Here is a 15,018-nt window from a genome sequence, read left to right on the forward strand (position 1 = left end):
CTGCTGTAGACCCAGCTCCTATACATCACATGTGGGGAGACAAAGCCATTACATTATGCCCAACTCTCTGATGAAGGAAGAAGCCAGGGAAAATAACTGACCTGTCGCTGGTCACTGAGCTAATGAGCAGAAGCAGTGAGATTCTCACCAGGGGTTTGTATCTGAGTCCCGTGCTCTTTCCTCTCTCACTGGAGGACAGTGGTCTCGAAGTGGCCACCTACTTGCAAGTCCCTGTTTTCTTTGGATGGGCAACAAGAATGACCCGAGAGGAACTCAAGGATCTGGGGTTTGTGTAGACCCTGAGAATAATTTGTGGAAAGGATCAAAAGAACTGGATCCACACTTTAGCCCTGAATCTCAGGAAAGCAAGGAAACTCATTCCATCCAAACCTTTAGCCAAGACTGTTGAACATCTAGTCCACACGTTCCAGGAAAGAAACCTTCGTCCATGCAGCACATTCTAAGAATCTGACATTTTCCTCAATGAGAGTGAACAAGGAGCCCAGGAGCAGAAGTAACTGGGAAATCCCACGCTGACTCAGCCTGCCAGACCCAAGTCTGCTCCTCCCGCCACCCCCAGTTTCTTTGCACCTCCCCCACACTCACGGTTTTGGATGGTAATCTTGCGCTGCCGATAATCCACCCCCAGCACTGGCTCATTCTGTCCCCGTCTCTGGGCCACGATGCGAACTTCCCTCTGATTATCGTTGCAGTCATTGGAGGGGTCCTGGCCCAGGGATAAAGCTGCTTGGTATGCTGAGGAGAGAAGACACACTCAAGTCACACAGAAAGTTCTGATTCTGCAGGTCTGGAATAGGATCTGAGCTTTTGATACCCAGTAAATTCTCAGGTGATATTACTCAACCACAGGTGATAGCAGAACCCCACTTTCAGCAAGGAGCCTCCAGCCCCCTTACAGGTCATTATTTCCAAGTCCTGGCTGTATCCTTCATCTCCCAGCCCAACTTCCCTTGTCTCATTTACAGAGTTTCCCCAGTCTCTGATCCTGGTGTTCCTCCACCTGCCCTTCCATTAGGAGCTTTGAGAGCTATTAAATCTGCTAGCTATGCTAGTCCCCTTCCTCCCCACTTAACCCAAGCATTTTAAAAGTAACCCCAGGAAATAGCCTCAATTTAGAGAGGAGTCTTTGGGGGTGATAAGTGGCTTTGGTTTGGTAAGTGGCTCAAACAGTCAGATTTTGTGGTTCTACTCAAATACCCCAGGGCTAAAAATGGCAAGCTGATGCCTCCTGCTCCTTCTGCCTCATCTCAGAAAGTGCATTTCCTTCCTCCAAACAGGGCATCTACTTCTATTCTCAACATTTCCAAAAGATTCATTGTCTCAGGTTGATTATGGGGCTCTGGATTCTGATTCCAGGCAGCAGAGCTGATGAGTGAGGCCACTGTTACTGAGAGGTAGGATTTGGCTGAACATAAGGAGGGGCTGTGTCGTACCAAGAGGGGCAACTGCAAAGGGGCAGCCAGGGGAAGCAAGCTGTTCACCACTGCAAGTGTGTAGACCATTGAGGAATGGCCATTCGCCAGGAGGGCTGGCTGAGGAAGGGCAGGAGGCTTCACAAATGACCATTAAGGCCCTGCATCCTGAGTGGTGTTGGAATTTTCTCATCTGCATTCTAAGGCCCTGGGGTGATGGGAGACAGGTCGGCATCATCAGCTTAGTAGGCTGGCTTGACCCAAGAGTGGACCAGGAAGCAGGACTAGCTCTGCTTTTGCTTAATGTCTGAGCCGTCCTAAATCTTTTCAGAACAAGGTGAAACAAAAATTTTAAATAAACTTATATGTGACCTAGAACAAGTTATTTTGTCAGCCTATGCACAGTTTATCTATGAAATGAAGGGACTGCATCTTTGTGGCTTCTTCTTACTATGAGGATTTGTGATCCTAAATAATTTCTAGATCCCAGACACAGAACATCACAGAGGTGCTGGGGACGTGGAGAGAATAAGAAGGGGGAGGACACTTACAAGCAGAGAAGTAGTCAAAGATGGGGTCCTTGCAGAAGGACTTGAAGCGCCATGTCACCACCACATCCTGGAGCTGGGCAGAGGTCGTATAGTCACATTTGAGGACGACAGAGGCAAACAGAGTGACATAACGCTCTGTGTGTTGGACCGTCACCAGCAAGGACAGGCACCCTGAAGGCAAGAGCAGGGGACAATGTGGGAGGTGATCTACTTTTATTCTTTTTTTTTTCCAGAGTAGTCTAATTTTGACTTTATTAAATTATTCAAGTTCTGATACATTCTATGTATGTTCTTTTTTTTTAATTTATTGTTGGTCGTTCAAAACATTACAAAGTTCTTAATATATCATATTTGCAATATGTAAATCAACGGAAGTGTAACTGATGTGATACAGCAATCGGTATACTTTTATTCTTGAAGTAATAAAAGCAATGCAAATGAGCAAAATTCACTGCCTGTTCTCTTGCCTGGCTGGCTGGGAGCTCATAGGCAGAGCCTGGCTTCTTACTGGGCAGAACAGAGGCTGGAGAATGCCCTCAGCACCCTGGGCAGGGACAGGAAAAAAGAAGTCTAACTCCTAAGAACTCTAGAGAACCTTGCCTACATCAGGCAGCACCTTTCCCACTTCTTGGTGGTGGTCTGCTCCCTGGAGGTTCTGGGACAGCTGGCAGGTTTGTCTCTAGCTCGTTCCTCAAACACAAACACTTCATACCATGCCTGTCATTTACAGGGCACTCCATAAATATTTGTTGAATATATGATGGAATAAATGACCAAGGACACAGTAACCAGTGAAAATCTGACAGCCAGTCAACATAATCACAGAGCAAATCAAACATAAATGGTCAGATGGTGACAAACCATATTAAGAAAGACTTGGGAGAAATTGTTTCTTTAAAAAAATTCCTTCACACAACCCTCCAAACCTGTAGGCATCCTTAAAGTTCCAAGCGTAACTTGAGGAGGAGCCAGGTGGCACAGAAGTACCAGGTGGGGCTTGGCACAGTCAGGGGTCAATCAGTAACCATGTCTTGGCATGTTCCTATGTTAGCATGGTTTCTAGGCCGAGTTACCAGGGGACCTCTAGTTGGGGGAGAGTTAGTATAGATTAGCAGCACTCAAACTTGAGTGTGCATCACCAGCAGGACTGGAGACATCCCAGATTGCTGGACCCTGTGCCAGGAATTTCTGATTCAATAGAACTTGGGTGAGGCCCAAGGACTTATATTTCTAATAAACTTTCAGGAGATGTTGATACTACTACTCTAGGGACCATACTTGAGAACCACTGGTCTAGAGTAGATAAAAAAAAAAAAATCAACCCACAGGCTTTGGATTCAGTTATAACTTGGTTCAAATCAATTTTTTTTCATTGACATGGGACAAGCTATTTATTGTCTAAGCATCTATTTACTCAGCTCCAAGTGGAAATAGTGATAATACTATAGGTTGAGCACCCCTAATCTGAAAATCCAAAAATCTGAAATGTTCCAAAATCCAAAACTTTTTTGAATGCTAATATGATACCCCAAAAGTTTCTGATTAGACCATATCAGACTTCATATTTTCAGATTAGGGATGCTCAACAGGTAAAATCTATGCAAATATTCCAAAATTTGAAAAACTCAAAAATCTAAAACACTTCTGGGTCCAAGCATCTCCAGAAAGAGATTATCATTAACCTGCATTAACCTCATCAGGTCCTGGCAAGAATGAATGAACTAATTCACTTTTATGCCTGGATCAGAACCTACATGTACACTGCTGTGTTTGTGTCTGAGTGTCTTCCCTCTTTTCCCTTATGAGAGCCAAGGAGAAGGGGATTCTAGCATTTTCTTCCAGAGAGTTTTCAGGGGGAGCCACCTTCATTTTGGTGGAGTGTCCCCATTTGCAAAGCAGCTCAGTGGGCCTGTCGTGGGCCTGTCTTGATAGCGAAAGCCTTGTGATTCTGGGTCCTGCTTCATCTCTGGCCACAGCCCTCATGAGACCATCCTCTGAAGGACTGTCACCTGATTTTCTCATGTCTAGAAGGGACAGTGGAATGCGGCTCAGGGCAGGCTCTGGCCCTCAGAAATGACCTGTCAGGTCCCCTAGACTAGGCTGTGCTGAAGATGCTCCTCCCCACCACCCTGCTCCCATGACAGATGTGAGGAAGAGGGCTCTGCTGCGCGGCAGGGGAGACGTGGGCAGGAAGACTGCACAGAATAAAGGGATTTAAACTGGACCCTAAGGCTCAGGTGGGATTAGGATTATGCAGGCAAATAGGGAAAGGGCAGGGAAACTCACTGAGGAAAGAAGAAAAAGAGTAAGCAAAGACTTTCATCAGGAAGGGGCAGTTACTTAGGGAGCCTAGAGGAATCCACTCAAGCTGGTGCCTCTGGCTGCCAGGGAGGTGGGGGAATAAACAAGGGGGACTGATGGCAGCCTTGGGAGGGGGGGGGGAGGCTGGGGTATGGTGGGGAGTCTAAATCACAATCCACTGCCTATTTCCAATTCACAGGTGATTTCTGTATGTTTTTCTAAAGCATCAAAGTAGAAGAAAGATGACTTCCTTATTCAGCTACGAATGGAAAAGAGCATTGTTTTCAGAATAAACCTTCAGGAGTTTGGGGGAAAATAGCTGCTACTTCTACCAACCATAGGATTCTTAGAACTCAGGCCAATCAGAATGGAAGGCCCCTGTGCGTACCTTAAGTCTGTCATGGATTATTTCACAGTCTGATTCTTTTATTCTTGCTCCTCCCTCACCAACCCCTTTGCTGTTTGTTCGTTCTTCCAGAATTGTCCTGAAATAGACCTTGCAGCTTTCAGCCATCACAGATTTCACTGAACAATAGAAGCACTACAGATAAGATTCTGGTAATGAGTGGAGACTGCCACTGTCAACAAGGGCATGTTTTATTCAGTAAAACATACTGACTGAAGAAAAACAAAACCTTAGATTCACATAGCACCTTCCAAAAAAAAAAAAAATATATATATATATATATATATATATATATTTACACATTAACATGATCCTGGAAGGAGACAAGCTGTGCTCACTTCATATGCAACACATCTGAGGCTTGGAAAAGTTAAGTGAATTGTCTCCATCTATGTTTTTCTAAGGGAGTCAGAGGCAACATTCTGTCCCAGAGCAGTGTTCTTGCCCCTCTGCCTGGCTATTTCTTACAAAAAGAAGAATAATTAGTATTCAAAGTTTGCAAATTGGCAGTTGGGGCCAGGTTATTAATTGCCACTCTAGCATGGCGATTAATAACCTACCCGTTCTTTATTTGGTGGAAGGGTAATTTGATATAGTCTATTCAAAGACTCTAGTCAACATTACTTGTACAGAGATGGAGCATTTGGGAGAGGAGAGGGCAGGCTTGCTGAGGGTCAGAAAAAAAAAAAATTTGGCTAGCTCCAGAAGCTTTGAAGATTGGTGAATCTGATCCCTTTGAGGGAGGGAAATGAGGACAAGGGCGATCACCTTGATCACCAAATACACACTAGATCTCCTTATGTGAATGCCCTTATTATGGGCAAGGCACGTCTGGGGAACGCAGCTCACCTTTGCCAGAGTCAGTGCTGGCCCTACTGCCTGGTGCTCTTTATTCTCTCTACAACTTCACCCCCCCACACACATGAATTTTGAGGCTTAACATATGTGAGGTCCCCACATGTTCTGAGCATATTGAGCTCACTCACCCTCCCTCCAGGGGAATGCCAGCCTCACATCATCTTGCACAGATCTCACACCTTCACCCTCTGCCCTGCCACACCCACGCCCACACACATGGAAGAGTCCCCAGAGAAGAGGTCTTAACAACCCAGCAAACTTCTTCCTTCTCAGTGGCTACTGCTGGCCCTCAGCATCTATTGTCCACCAGATAATATATGTTCTTTGTCTCTAATCCTCTCAAAACCCCCTTAGAGCAGGATCAGCTCTGCTCACCTATGTGGACAAAAGTCAGAGGATATTAGCCAAGCCCCCATGTACACACCAACACACACCTAACCTAATACATATCAGCACCAAGATTTTAATTTAAGTCCTAATGACACATAAAACTCAATTTTTTCCGAAGTAGGCAAGTGTAATCTTCCAAGGTGGAAGTCAGACACTGGACTGTTAAAAATATCAATTTTCCAGATTGGGAAGGAAAAAAAGTAAGTAGCAAAAGCCTATGTCAAAGGCCAAAATCTCCCATCTCTCTTTACCCTTAGTCTCTTGCTTTTCTGTACAAAGAACCACACTGGGCATCCACACTAAGCAGTAAGTAGGTAGGGTTTCGAAGAAGAGACCAAAAACAAGCAGAATCTGTGTTGAAAATATGTGCAGCTTCAAAAAGAGAAATAGCCCCTTGGGTATTTCAAAATAAACATCTTGGTGGCATCCTGTTCTTTCAAACTTAGCACCCAAAGTTTCCAAATTCTTAAATTCCCTTGATTTAAGGGCATTTCCTTCTTCCAGATCCATCACCACCTAACTGTCTGTTATCATTTGCTCTTGAAAATTTTAAGTTTGGAGCCTGACTCCCTCTGTTCAGACCCTGCCTTCACTCCTCACCCTAAAGGCCTGGTAAGTTATTTCCAAACAACACCTTCTCGTTATATGCAAAATTATATGTGATGTCAATACATGCCTCCTAGGGTTAAAGGATAATAAATGTTCCCCGCTTAGCAAAGAGCCGGGCACATGGTAGACATTCAATACACGTCAGACCTCATTTGTACCATTTGTACTGATCTTGTCTAATTTAGGAGACTAAATTAGAGGCCAGCATGTAAAAAAAAAATAATTTTGAAAGAATTAAAATTATACAAATGAAAACTATCATTATAGTCTTTTCTTTGCAGTAAATGAATTAATATATTAAAAACTCTGTAGCTCTGTATACCAGTGAGCCCATTTGGTTTGCCTCATCTGTGAAAGAGGAAGAGAGGGAGACCTGTCATTGAAGGGTAGAAAAGGAAACTTTAGAATAAGATGTTAGAGTTATGGGAAGGACGGATGGGAAAGGGGATTCTCTGTTTCCCGTCACAAGGTACTTTCCAAGACCATGGTGCTATGCCAAGGGGACACTACCATCCTAGGGTAAAGTAAAAGCAAAATAGACCTATAAAAGCCAAGTATTTGGCAGCTAAATACCTATATTCCCAAACACAGGTTTATCTGTGTACATCTTTTAATTCAGTCTGTCTCTCTTATGTTGTATCAAATTGAAGAAGATGTTCCAGTTTATAGATGATATCATCTACATAGTATAGGAATATAGGTGCAAAATAAAATATTTTAAATTAAAGAGTGCTTTGAGGGGACTACATGGTGTTTCCTCCTCTGTTCTATACAAAGGGGTCTGGCTTGGTAGAAGGAGTGCTATAGTTTATATCTGGAATGTCTTCCAAAGGCCCATGTGCTAAAGGCTTACAACCCAGCTAGACACTCTCGGAAGGAGGTGGAGCCTTTAAGAGGTGGAGCCTAATGGGAAGTTTTTAGTCATCGGGCCTCAAAGGGAATTGTGGAATGCTGGTCTCTTCAGCTCTTTCTTTGCTTTCCGGCTTCCATGAAATGAGCTGCTCTACTCTACATGTGCTTCTGCCATGATGCATTGCCTCATCTTAGGCTCAACAGCAACTGGGCCATGAACCATGGACAGAAACCTCTAAAACTGTGAATCAAAATCATCCTTTCTTCCAAGTTGATGTCTCAGGTATTTTGTTATAGTTTTGTAAAGCTAACTAATACAGGGTAGTAGGCAAGGCCACAGAGTATAGTCATGCCTGGTAATGGTTGCAGCCTGATGCAGACACAGATGGGGGTTCTGGGTTCTGTGTGTTTCTCAAAAACACAGGTTCCTCAGCTCTATTCAGCAGGTTAACAAAAAGTACACACGTTCAATCCTATCAGAGTTTACGTCTGAGCAAGCTATCTCCCCAAGTATATTTACCATCAATACTTATTACATTTCCTTAGATAACAGTGTAAATACCAGAAGAATCAAGGAGGAAAGAGATTGGCAATGAATAATGGACAAGAAGGGAGAGAGTATTGAGACAGGAGAAATGGGGTGAGGACAGTGAGATAGGAGGGAGGAATTTTGTCCAGGTATCGTGCGTTTGACAAGGTCTAGTTGAACAGTGCTAGGCTAGAGGGGCAGGGAGCTAAGCATGTGGCTATGCCGAGGAGGACAGTGATGGACACTGAGCACTTACTTTCTTGGTAGACGTGATATTGAGTTCTTAGTTATACATTATCTTATCTCATTTAATATTTACAAAAGAAAAACTCCAACAAAACAGGAGATATGTGGGCTTTTTCCCCCCCTCAATATCATGGGTGAAGAAAATCACCCATGATACATTAACTTACTTAAGGCCACAGAGCCTATGCTGTTTCTAATGTGCCACCTGTCTTTTAGATAAGTTTTCTAAATAAGATTTGACCCTTTGAGGAGACTTCATAAATGTAAGGGATGTTCGCAAATGTACTTCCATCATTTTGTACAGAAACACTATTTCAGCTGGATGCAGTGGTGCATACCTGTAATTCTAGTGACTTGGAATGCTGAGACAGGAGGATCACAAGTTCAAGGCTAGCCTTAACAACTTAGAAAAACCCTGTCTTAAAATAAAAATTTTTAAAAACTAAGGATATTGCTTAGTGGTAAAGTGCCCCTGGATTCAATCCCTAATACCGAAGGGGCGGGGGGAAGAAAAGAATCACATCTTTCTTTCTGTTGATTAATATAAAATAAACAATAGAGAAGGGTAAAATAGAAAGTTCCTCCTTGCTTGCCATGAATTTTACTCTCTAGAAGTACTATTGTTGATAATTTGGTGTATAACCCTCTATACTTTTTCCTATATTATTTTTAAAAACTATTAATCATATTATACACATTGGTTTGCAACTTTTTCCTCAAATGAATAGCATATTCTATATTAGTACATTCAGATCTCATTTTTATTAGTGACTATATGAAAATTTACTCCATGGATGAAGTGTAATTCATTTACACATTTTTCTAATAGTGGGAATCTAAGTTGCTTCTGATTTTTCACTATTACGAACAATGTTGACAAGAATTGCTGAAATAAATTTTTTTTTTTTTGGTCTTGGGGATTGAATACAGGAGTACTTAACCACTGAATCACATCCCCAGTCCCTTTTTAATTTTTTTATCCAGAGACAGGGTCTTGCTAAGTTGCTTAAAGCCTCACCAAATTGCTGGGGCTGGCTTTGAATTTCTAATCCTCCTGCCTCAGCCTCCCCAGTCACTGGGATTACAAGGTATGCTACCATGCTGGGCTGAAATGAATATTTTTATATAAGTATATCTTTACATGCATACTTTTATTTCAGTAGAATATGTATCTCAGTGTGAGCTTGCTGGGTCAAAGTCTTCTAAATTTTAATAGATATTTTAGGGAAAAAATGTTGTGAACAATGAATAAGAGATCCATGCTTCACCACAATCTTTCCAAAAGGGGAAAATTTCAATCTTCAAAAAAATTTTGATAAACTATTAGGTTAAAAAAAATCCACTCAGGTGATTTGAATTTGACATTCCTTTGGTTACTAGGGGTAAAGAATAAGATCTGGCTGAAGGGCAGACACTCGGGGTTTCCCAAAGCCATTCACCCAGATTAGTGACTCATGTCCCCACATACTAATCTCAGAGCACATGCAAATTTGGGCCCCATGAGAATGCACATATTCATCAATTTTTGAGTACCTATTCTGAGCCAAGCACTATTCTAGATGATAGGGATACAACAGCAAATAAAAGAGACAAGGTTGGTCTACTCTTATGAATTATATTCACTGAGAGAGTCAACAATAAACAAGTATAAACACATAAACAAAATACTTTGTTATGGATAAGTCTTACAGTATGGCTCAGAAACTACTAGAGCTTTGAATATTAAATCCTATCTCTGTACAAAAAGGCACTACACAGATACATGAATCCAATGCTCCTGATGCTTCTTCTTGATTGTTTCATATTCTGAATCAAGCATAAATCACCATCCTTCCATACAAACCTGGGTCTCTTACATGTTTATTAGTGAATGGACAAGATCAAAAACTAGAAATCATCCTTGATCTCTCTGTCTCCCCCACTCTTCATATGCAATCTGTAAACACGTTGGGTTTATTTATCTTCTAAATATTTCTGGAATCTCTTTCCACCTTCACAACCATCCTAGTACAACCTGCCATAACCTCCAGTCTGCACTCTGCCTTATCTGCCCTCATTCATGCACACCCTCCAATTCTCTCTATATGGATTCCATAGTGCTGTTCATCCCCTAACTCTTACCTCCAATAGCTTGTCCATTGCTCTTAAGACAAACACTAAACCTCTTACTATGGCCCATGAAAACAAGCATACCTGGTCCTACCCGCGGTTCTGGCTTTGTCTCTACCACACTCCCAGGAGCTGCCTCCCCATAGTCACACTGGCATTCTTCCCATCTCTCATACTCACTGAGCTCCCATCCAGTGATCTTGCACATGCTATTCCTTTGGCTTAGAATGATCATTCCTCAGCTATCAATTCAAGCATTGTGTCTTCAGGGAGGGCCTCCTGATTGAACAAAATCCATCCATTACGCGTTCTTGTAGTACCATATGCCTCTTTCACAGTTGCCTTTGTACATTTCTTTGTATCCCTTCTTGACAGTGAGTATCATGGCAGTGAGGGCCATGACTGCTTTTGTTTGCCAGCACAATGCCTTGCACATAGCTTGCGTTAAGCACTGGCTGAATGAAAGAATGAATGTATGCAAGATAGGTTTGAAACAAATTTTAAGTGCTCTAAAAGTTCATAGAACAAATGGTTAAACTTAACTATTTTTAGAATAGCCAGACTAAAAGCAAGGAAGAACTGTGTGTTTTAGAGGGACATGGGGTACACTAAACCATGCCCATATCAGTGGGAACAAGGCTGCCCAAGATAGTGAGCCTTGAATTCCAAACAAAAAGCTTATAAGCTATAGGGAGGTTCACGATTCAAGTGAAGATGGGAAAAATTAATCCAGGTAGGTTAACCTATCATCTGAGTAGAGGACAGTTGGAAGTGGATAGAGAGGCAGCAGACCTAGAGGGGAGGACAGAGTTAAAGTGCTCAACGGAGGCTACTGAGAGTACTGCCGCCTACAACAGTAAAGCAGCATCAGATCGTGGGACTGAGCAACCCAATTGGGGGATTAATTGAAGATGGGAAATGAAGAAAAGTATCACACTGGTATCCTCTAACATGTGCAAACCAGGAGATCTAGAAATAAGAACTACAGAAAGATAAGATGTGAGAATCTTCCCAGTTCTTAAAACATGCAATTTTATTTTCTCCCTAGGACTTCAAATAATGAAACAAATTATTATGCTAAAAGAAACCCAGGTCGACAGTCCATTAATTACCCAACATCTCTCTCCACTGTACTGTGGGTGGGGCCAGGGGTTTAATAATTGGCATTTAGTCAGACAAACTTGGTTCTATTTCTGTATACCAGGATTCAACCAAACAAAACAAACCTGCTCCACCGTATGAGATAGGGCAAAGAGCAAAGGATTAGAGAGTGCCAGAGCTCTTGTCCCAGCTCTCAAACATTCCCCTGTCCCAGTCCAAGACACAAGATTTCCCTATCTGTACAACTGGCTGAGAGGGGAAGACAGAGGATGAGAGTTCTGCCTGTGTCCACAGAGCACTGGGATTCTGGGGAGGTACTTCAGGAGCCTCCAAGGGGGCAAGGAGAAGCTGAGTGGGCAGTCTCTTTGTCTATCACAGAGAAGCTCTGCTATCTATCACATCAGATTTCATGAAGTCTGTGGAATAATCCACTCCTCTTCCCCACCATTCAGGAGAGAGTACTAGTCTGGATATTCTCTTTCCAAGGCATCTAAAGATACCTTAGGGATACATTTTCTGATTTCCCAAAACATTACAAGTTGATAACTGGTGGTTCTGTAAGGTAACACCACTCTACAATGTTAAAAAGTTTTCACAAAAGCACAAATGACGCACACCCTTTTAGAATTTGGAGGTAGGGGACAGGAATAAACTTTCATTCCAAGAATAAACTTTGAGGTTGGGTGAAGGCAACCAGAGATATTAGCAAATAATGCAAAAGAGCTACAGGTACTTTCACCTTATCTTAATATTTTGCACTAACGAGCAGGTATCCAGGCATCATTTGAGTGATAAAAATGTATTTCTAAAGAAAAAAAATTCAAAGAATTAAAAAAAATAAAACAAAACCCACCCACCTCTGTCAGCTAATTTTTCCGTAGCTCAGAGTATGAGGACTGTGGTAACTTCACAAGACTCCCTGACCTCAGAACCTCCATCAGGGCCCCAAGCCACACTAACCAATGAGTACCTAAACCAGACACCATTATACTAGTGGCCTATACTTTGCAGTTGTGGGAATCTGAATGCTAATCAGAGAGCTGGGATGACTCTTCTTTGAAAACAGAAGAGAACAGGTGATGGACCACAATGAACACACTCTAGTATAGGATTTTCCAAAATACATATTTACTGGAAATGAACTTACTGGATTTTTCTATTTAATAGTTTTAATGTCAGGATTAATTTATATGAATTTAAATATTTGATATTATGATTTTATCTGACACGGTAACAAGACTTTTGTGACCCTTTTGTTTCTTTTTTATAAACCTTGCCTATGAGCATATATGTCCGTTGTAAACTGTATTTAGCTGGGAATAGTGAAAAACATATGAAAAGAAAGAAAGGAAGCTTGATTTTCAGTTTGATCTCAAGAGACATTTGGGGAGGTTTGCTTTAAAAGTAAAGAAAGAGATGAGAACAGAAGGAATGGACTCATTCCTAATATTTCTTGAGTGATGACCATGCTATAGATGCTGTGCTTGATCTTAATCCACCTGATAAGAGGTGGCCTTATTGGGTTTGCAGGGGACTACTTAGTAGAGATTTATCTGTTTTCCAGATAAAGGGAGTTTAATTAATTTACCTAAGTCGCAGTTAACATGAGGTAGATTCTGAGTTCTAACCTGATAATCATTGCTACAATTTGGATCTGCAGTGTCACCAAAGGCCTAGATATTAAAGGCTTTGTCCCAGCTTGGTGCCATTGGGAGGTGATGGAACTTTTAAGAGGTAGGGCCTAGTGGGAGGTCTTAGGTCACTTGGGGCATGCCCCTGAAGGGGTTATTGGGACCCAGATCTCTTTCTCTTTCTCTCTTTGCTCCTGACTGCATGTGGTGAGCAGCTTCTTTCACCAAGCATTCCTACCATGGTGTGTTGCCTCATCACAGGCTCCAAAGCAATGGGGCCAACCATGACTGAAACCTACAAAACTATGAACCAAAATGAAACTTTCCTTTTTTTTTTTTTTTTTTTTTTTTGGTACCAGGGATTGAACCCAGTGGTGTTTAACTACTGAGCCATATTCCCAGCCTTTTTTTTTTTTTTTTGTATTTTATTTAGAAACAGGGTCTCACTTGCTTTAGGATCTCACTAAGTGGCTGAGGCTGGCTTTGAACTTGCAATCCTCCTGCCTCAGCCTCCCAAGCCACTGGGATTACAGGCAGGCATGCACCACTGTGCTTAGTCTTTCCTATTTTTTAAGTTGATAATCTCAGTTATTTTGTAACAGTGATGAAAAGCTGAAAAACAGTCATCTCTCTGTTCAGTTTCTTAGCCACAGGGGAAGGGGGAGTTAATTTCTTTAACATTATATTTAAACAATCCTACTTGGTCCTAAATCGAGTCTACTATTATCACCAGGCTGATATTTATTATTCTTGCTTTGTGTAGGAACTGAACAAAGTGCCTTAAAATTTCATTTTAATTACACATCTCAAAAACCTTTCATGTACTATTGTCATCACTATTTACTGGAACCTTGAACAATTTCATAAATTGCCTAGAGAGTCACATAAACATTACTGATGGAAAACCACATTAAATAGATGAGTGCAATTTTATTTACATTCATATATATTTTTTTTTCAGGGAAAATATCTGCTAAAATAGCTATTTCCCTTCAAAGTGTTGGAGTTAAAGTTGAAATCTTAAATTCTCACGTATGAAATGAAAGTGGACTTAGATGTTCATTTTAGGACTTTCTTTCTTTTGGCACTCTCTTTTTCTAAAACATATCATGCAGACAGGCTTCCTTTTAAGGCACATCAGGCAAATAAGCAGTCTGTGTAATTGTACTACTTCAGTGTCTGAGCTACTAATACCTTGTGGCAGGTGCACAGAGATTTTAAGTCCCTGACCATTTAGCAAGCTGCTTACTCTAAGAATATACTCTTTGGTTATATTCACTGTATTTGAAAAATGTTCAGTGTTCAATATTGTTCATTAGAGTTAGATAGCTTTTTAAAACATTATGCTGATGATTTAAGGACTGGGTTAATACCCTACAGGGATTTTCATCTGTAAGACTTCTTTTCTTGTTTTATTGACCCAGGTAACTGCTGTTTCTAAAATCCTAACTGTGAGAATGAGATTCCCAGTGGAAGGTGAGAGCAGACCTCTATTTCTCTGAAAAGAGAGCCCAGATAACTTCTGAAGACCCCAGATTTGTGGAGTTTGAGATGAACATGCAGAGCACTGAGAAAAGACTGTGAACTGTGGATTTTTCTGAATTTGCATTCACAGTCTAAGCTGGTGACTGCTCTAGTGGAATTTGGGGTACTTAAATTTAGGTGAGGTTTAGCCCATTTTCTTATGCACTGTGGGTGTCCAATATCTTGTCTAGGGAGTATCAGACAATTTATAAGAACTATATTCTCCAGAAAATCTTGTAAGCCAGAGGGCCTTGGCAATACTAACTATCTGTTTTTCTTACCCTCTCGCAATCCTCCCTTGCTTTTATTCTTAGCATTAAGCTTAAGTTATTGTAGAATCCTGTCTGGGTGAGATTTGGTTACTCCTGAGAACAGCTTCTGTCCTATCAATCCTATAAAAAGGAAATTCTGCCTACATGGCCATATTACGTCTTTCTTTCCCCTCAAAAAACATACCATACTCATATTGGTCTGTGAG

The 15,018-nt window shown here is 41.5% G+C and overlaps 1 protein-coding gene across 3 annotated transcripts in view; it reads right to left on the bottom strand.

The window, feature by feature from the left end:
- ILDR1 (immunoglobulin like domain containing receptor 1) overlaps window positions 1-15,018 on the bottom strand; it is a gene marked incomplete at its 5' end in the record, with an annotated part of 32,714 nt that overhangs the window by 16,784 nt on the left and 912 nt on the right. For all 3 annotated transcript variants that reach the window (XM_081302228.1, XM_081302227.1, XM_081302226.1), the window contains 2 exons: window positions 607-756; window positions 1,985-2,155. In XM_081302228.1, the coding sequence (XP_081158354.1) occupies window positions 607-756; window positions 1,985-2,155 (321 nt within the window). The remainder of the gene's footprint in view (window positions 1-606; window positions 757-1,984; window positions 2,156-15,018) is intronic.

Source organism: Spermophilus citellus (genome assembly GCF_964194105.1).
Source record: "Spermophilus citellus genome assembly, chromosome: 7".
NCBI classification, from domain to species: domain Eukaryota; kingdom Metazoa; phylum Chordata; class Mammalia; order Rodentia; family Sciuridae; genus Spermophilus; species Spermophilus citellus.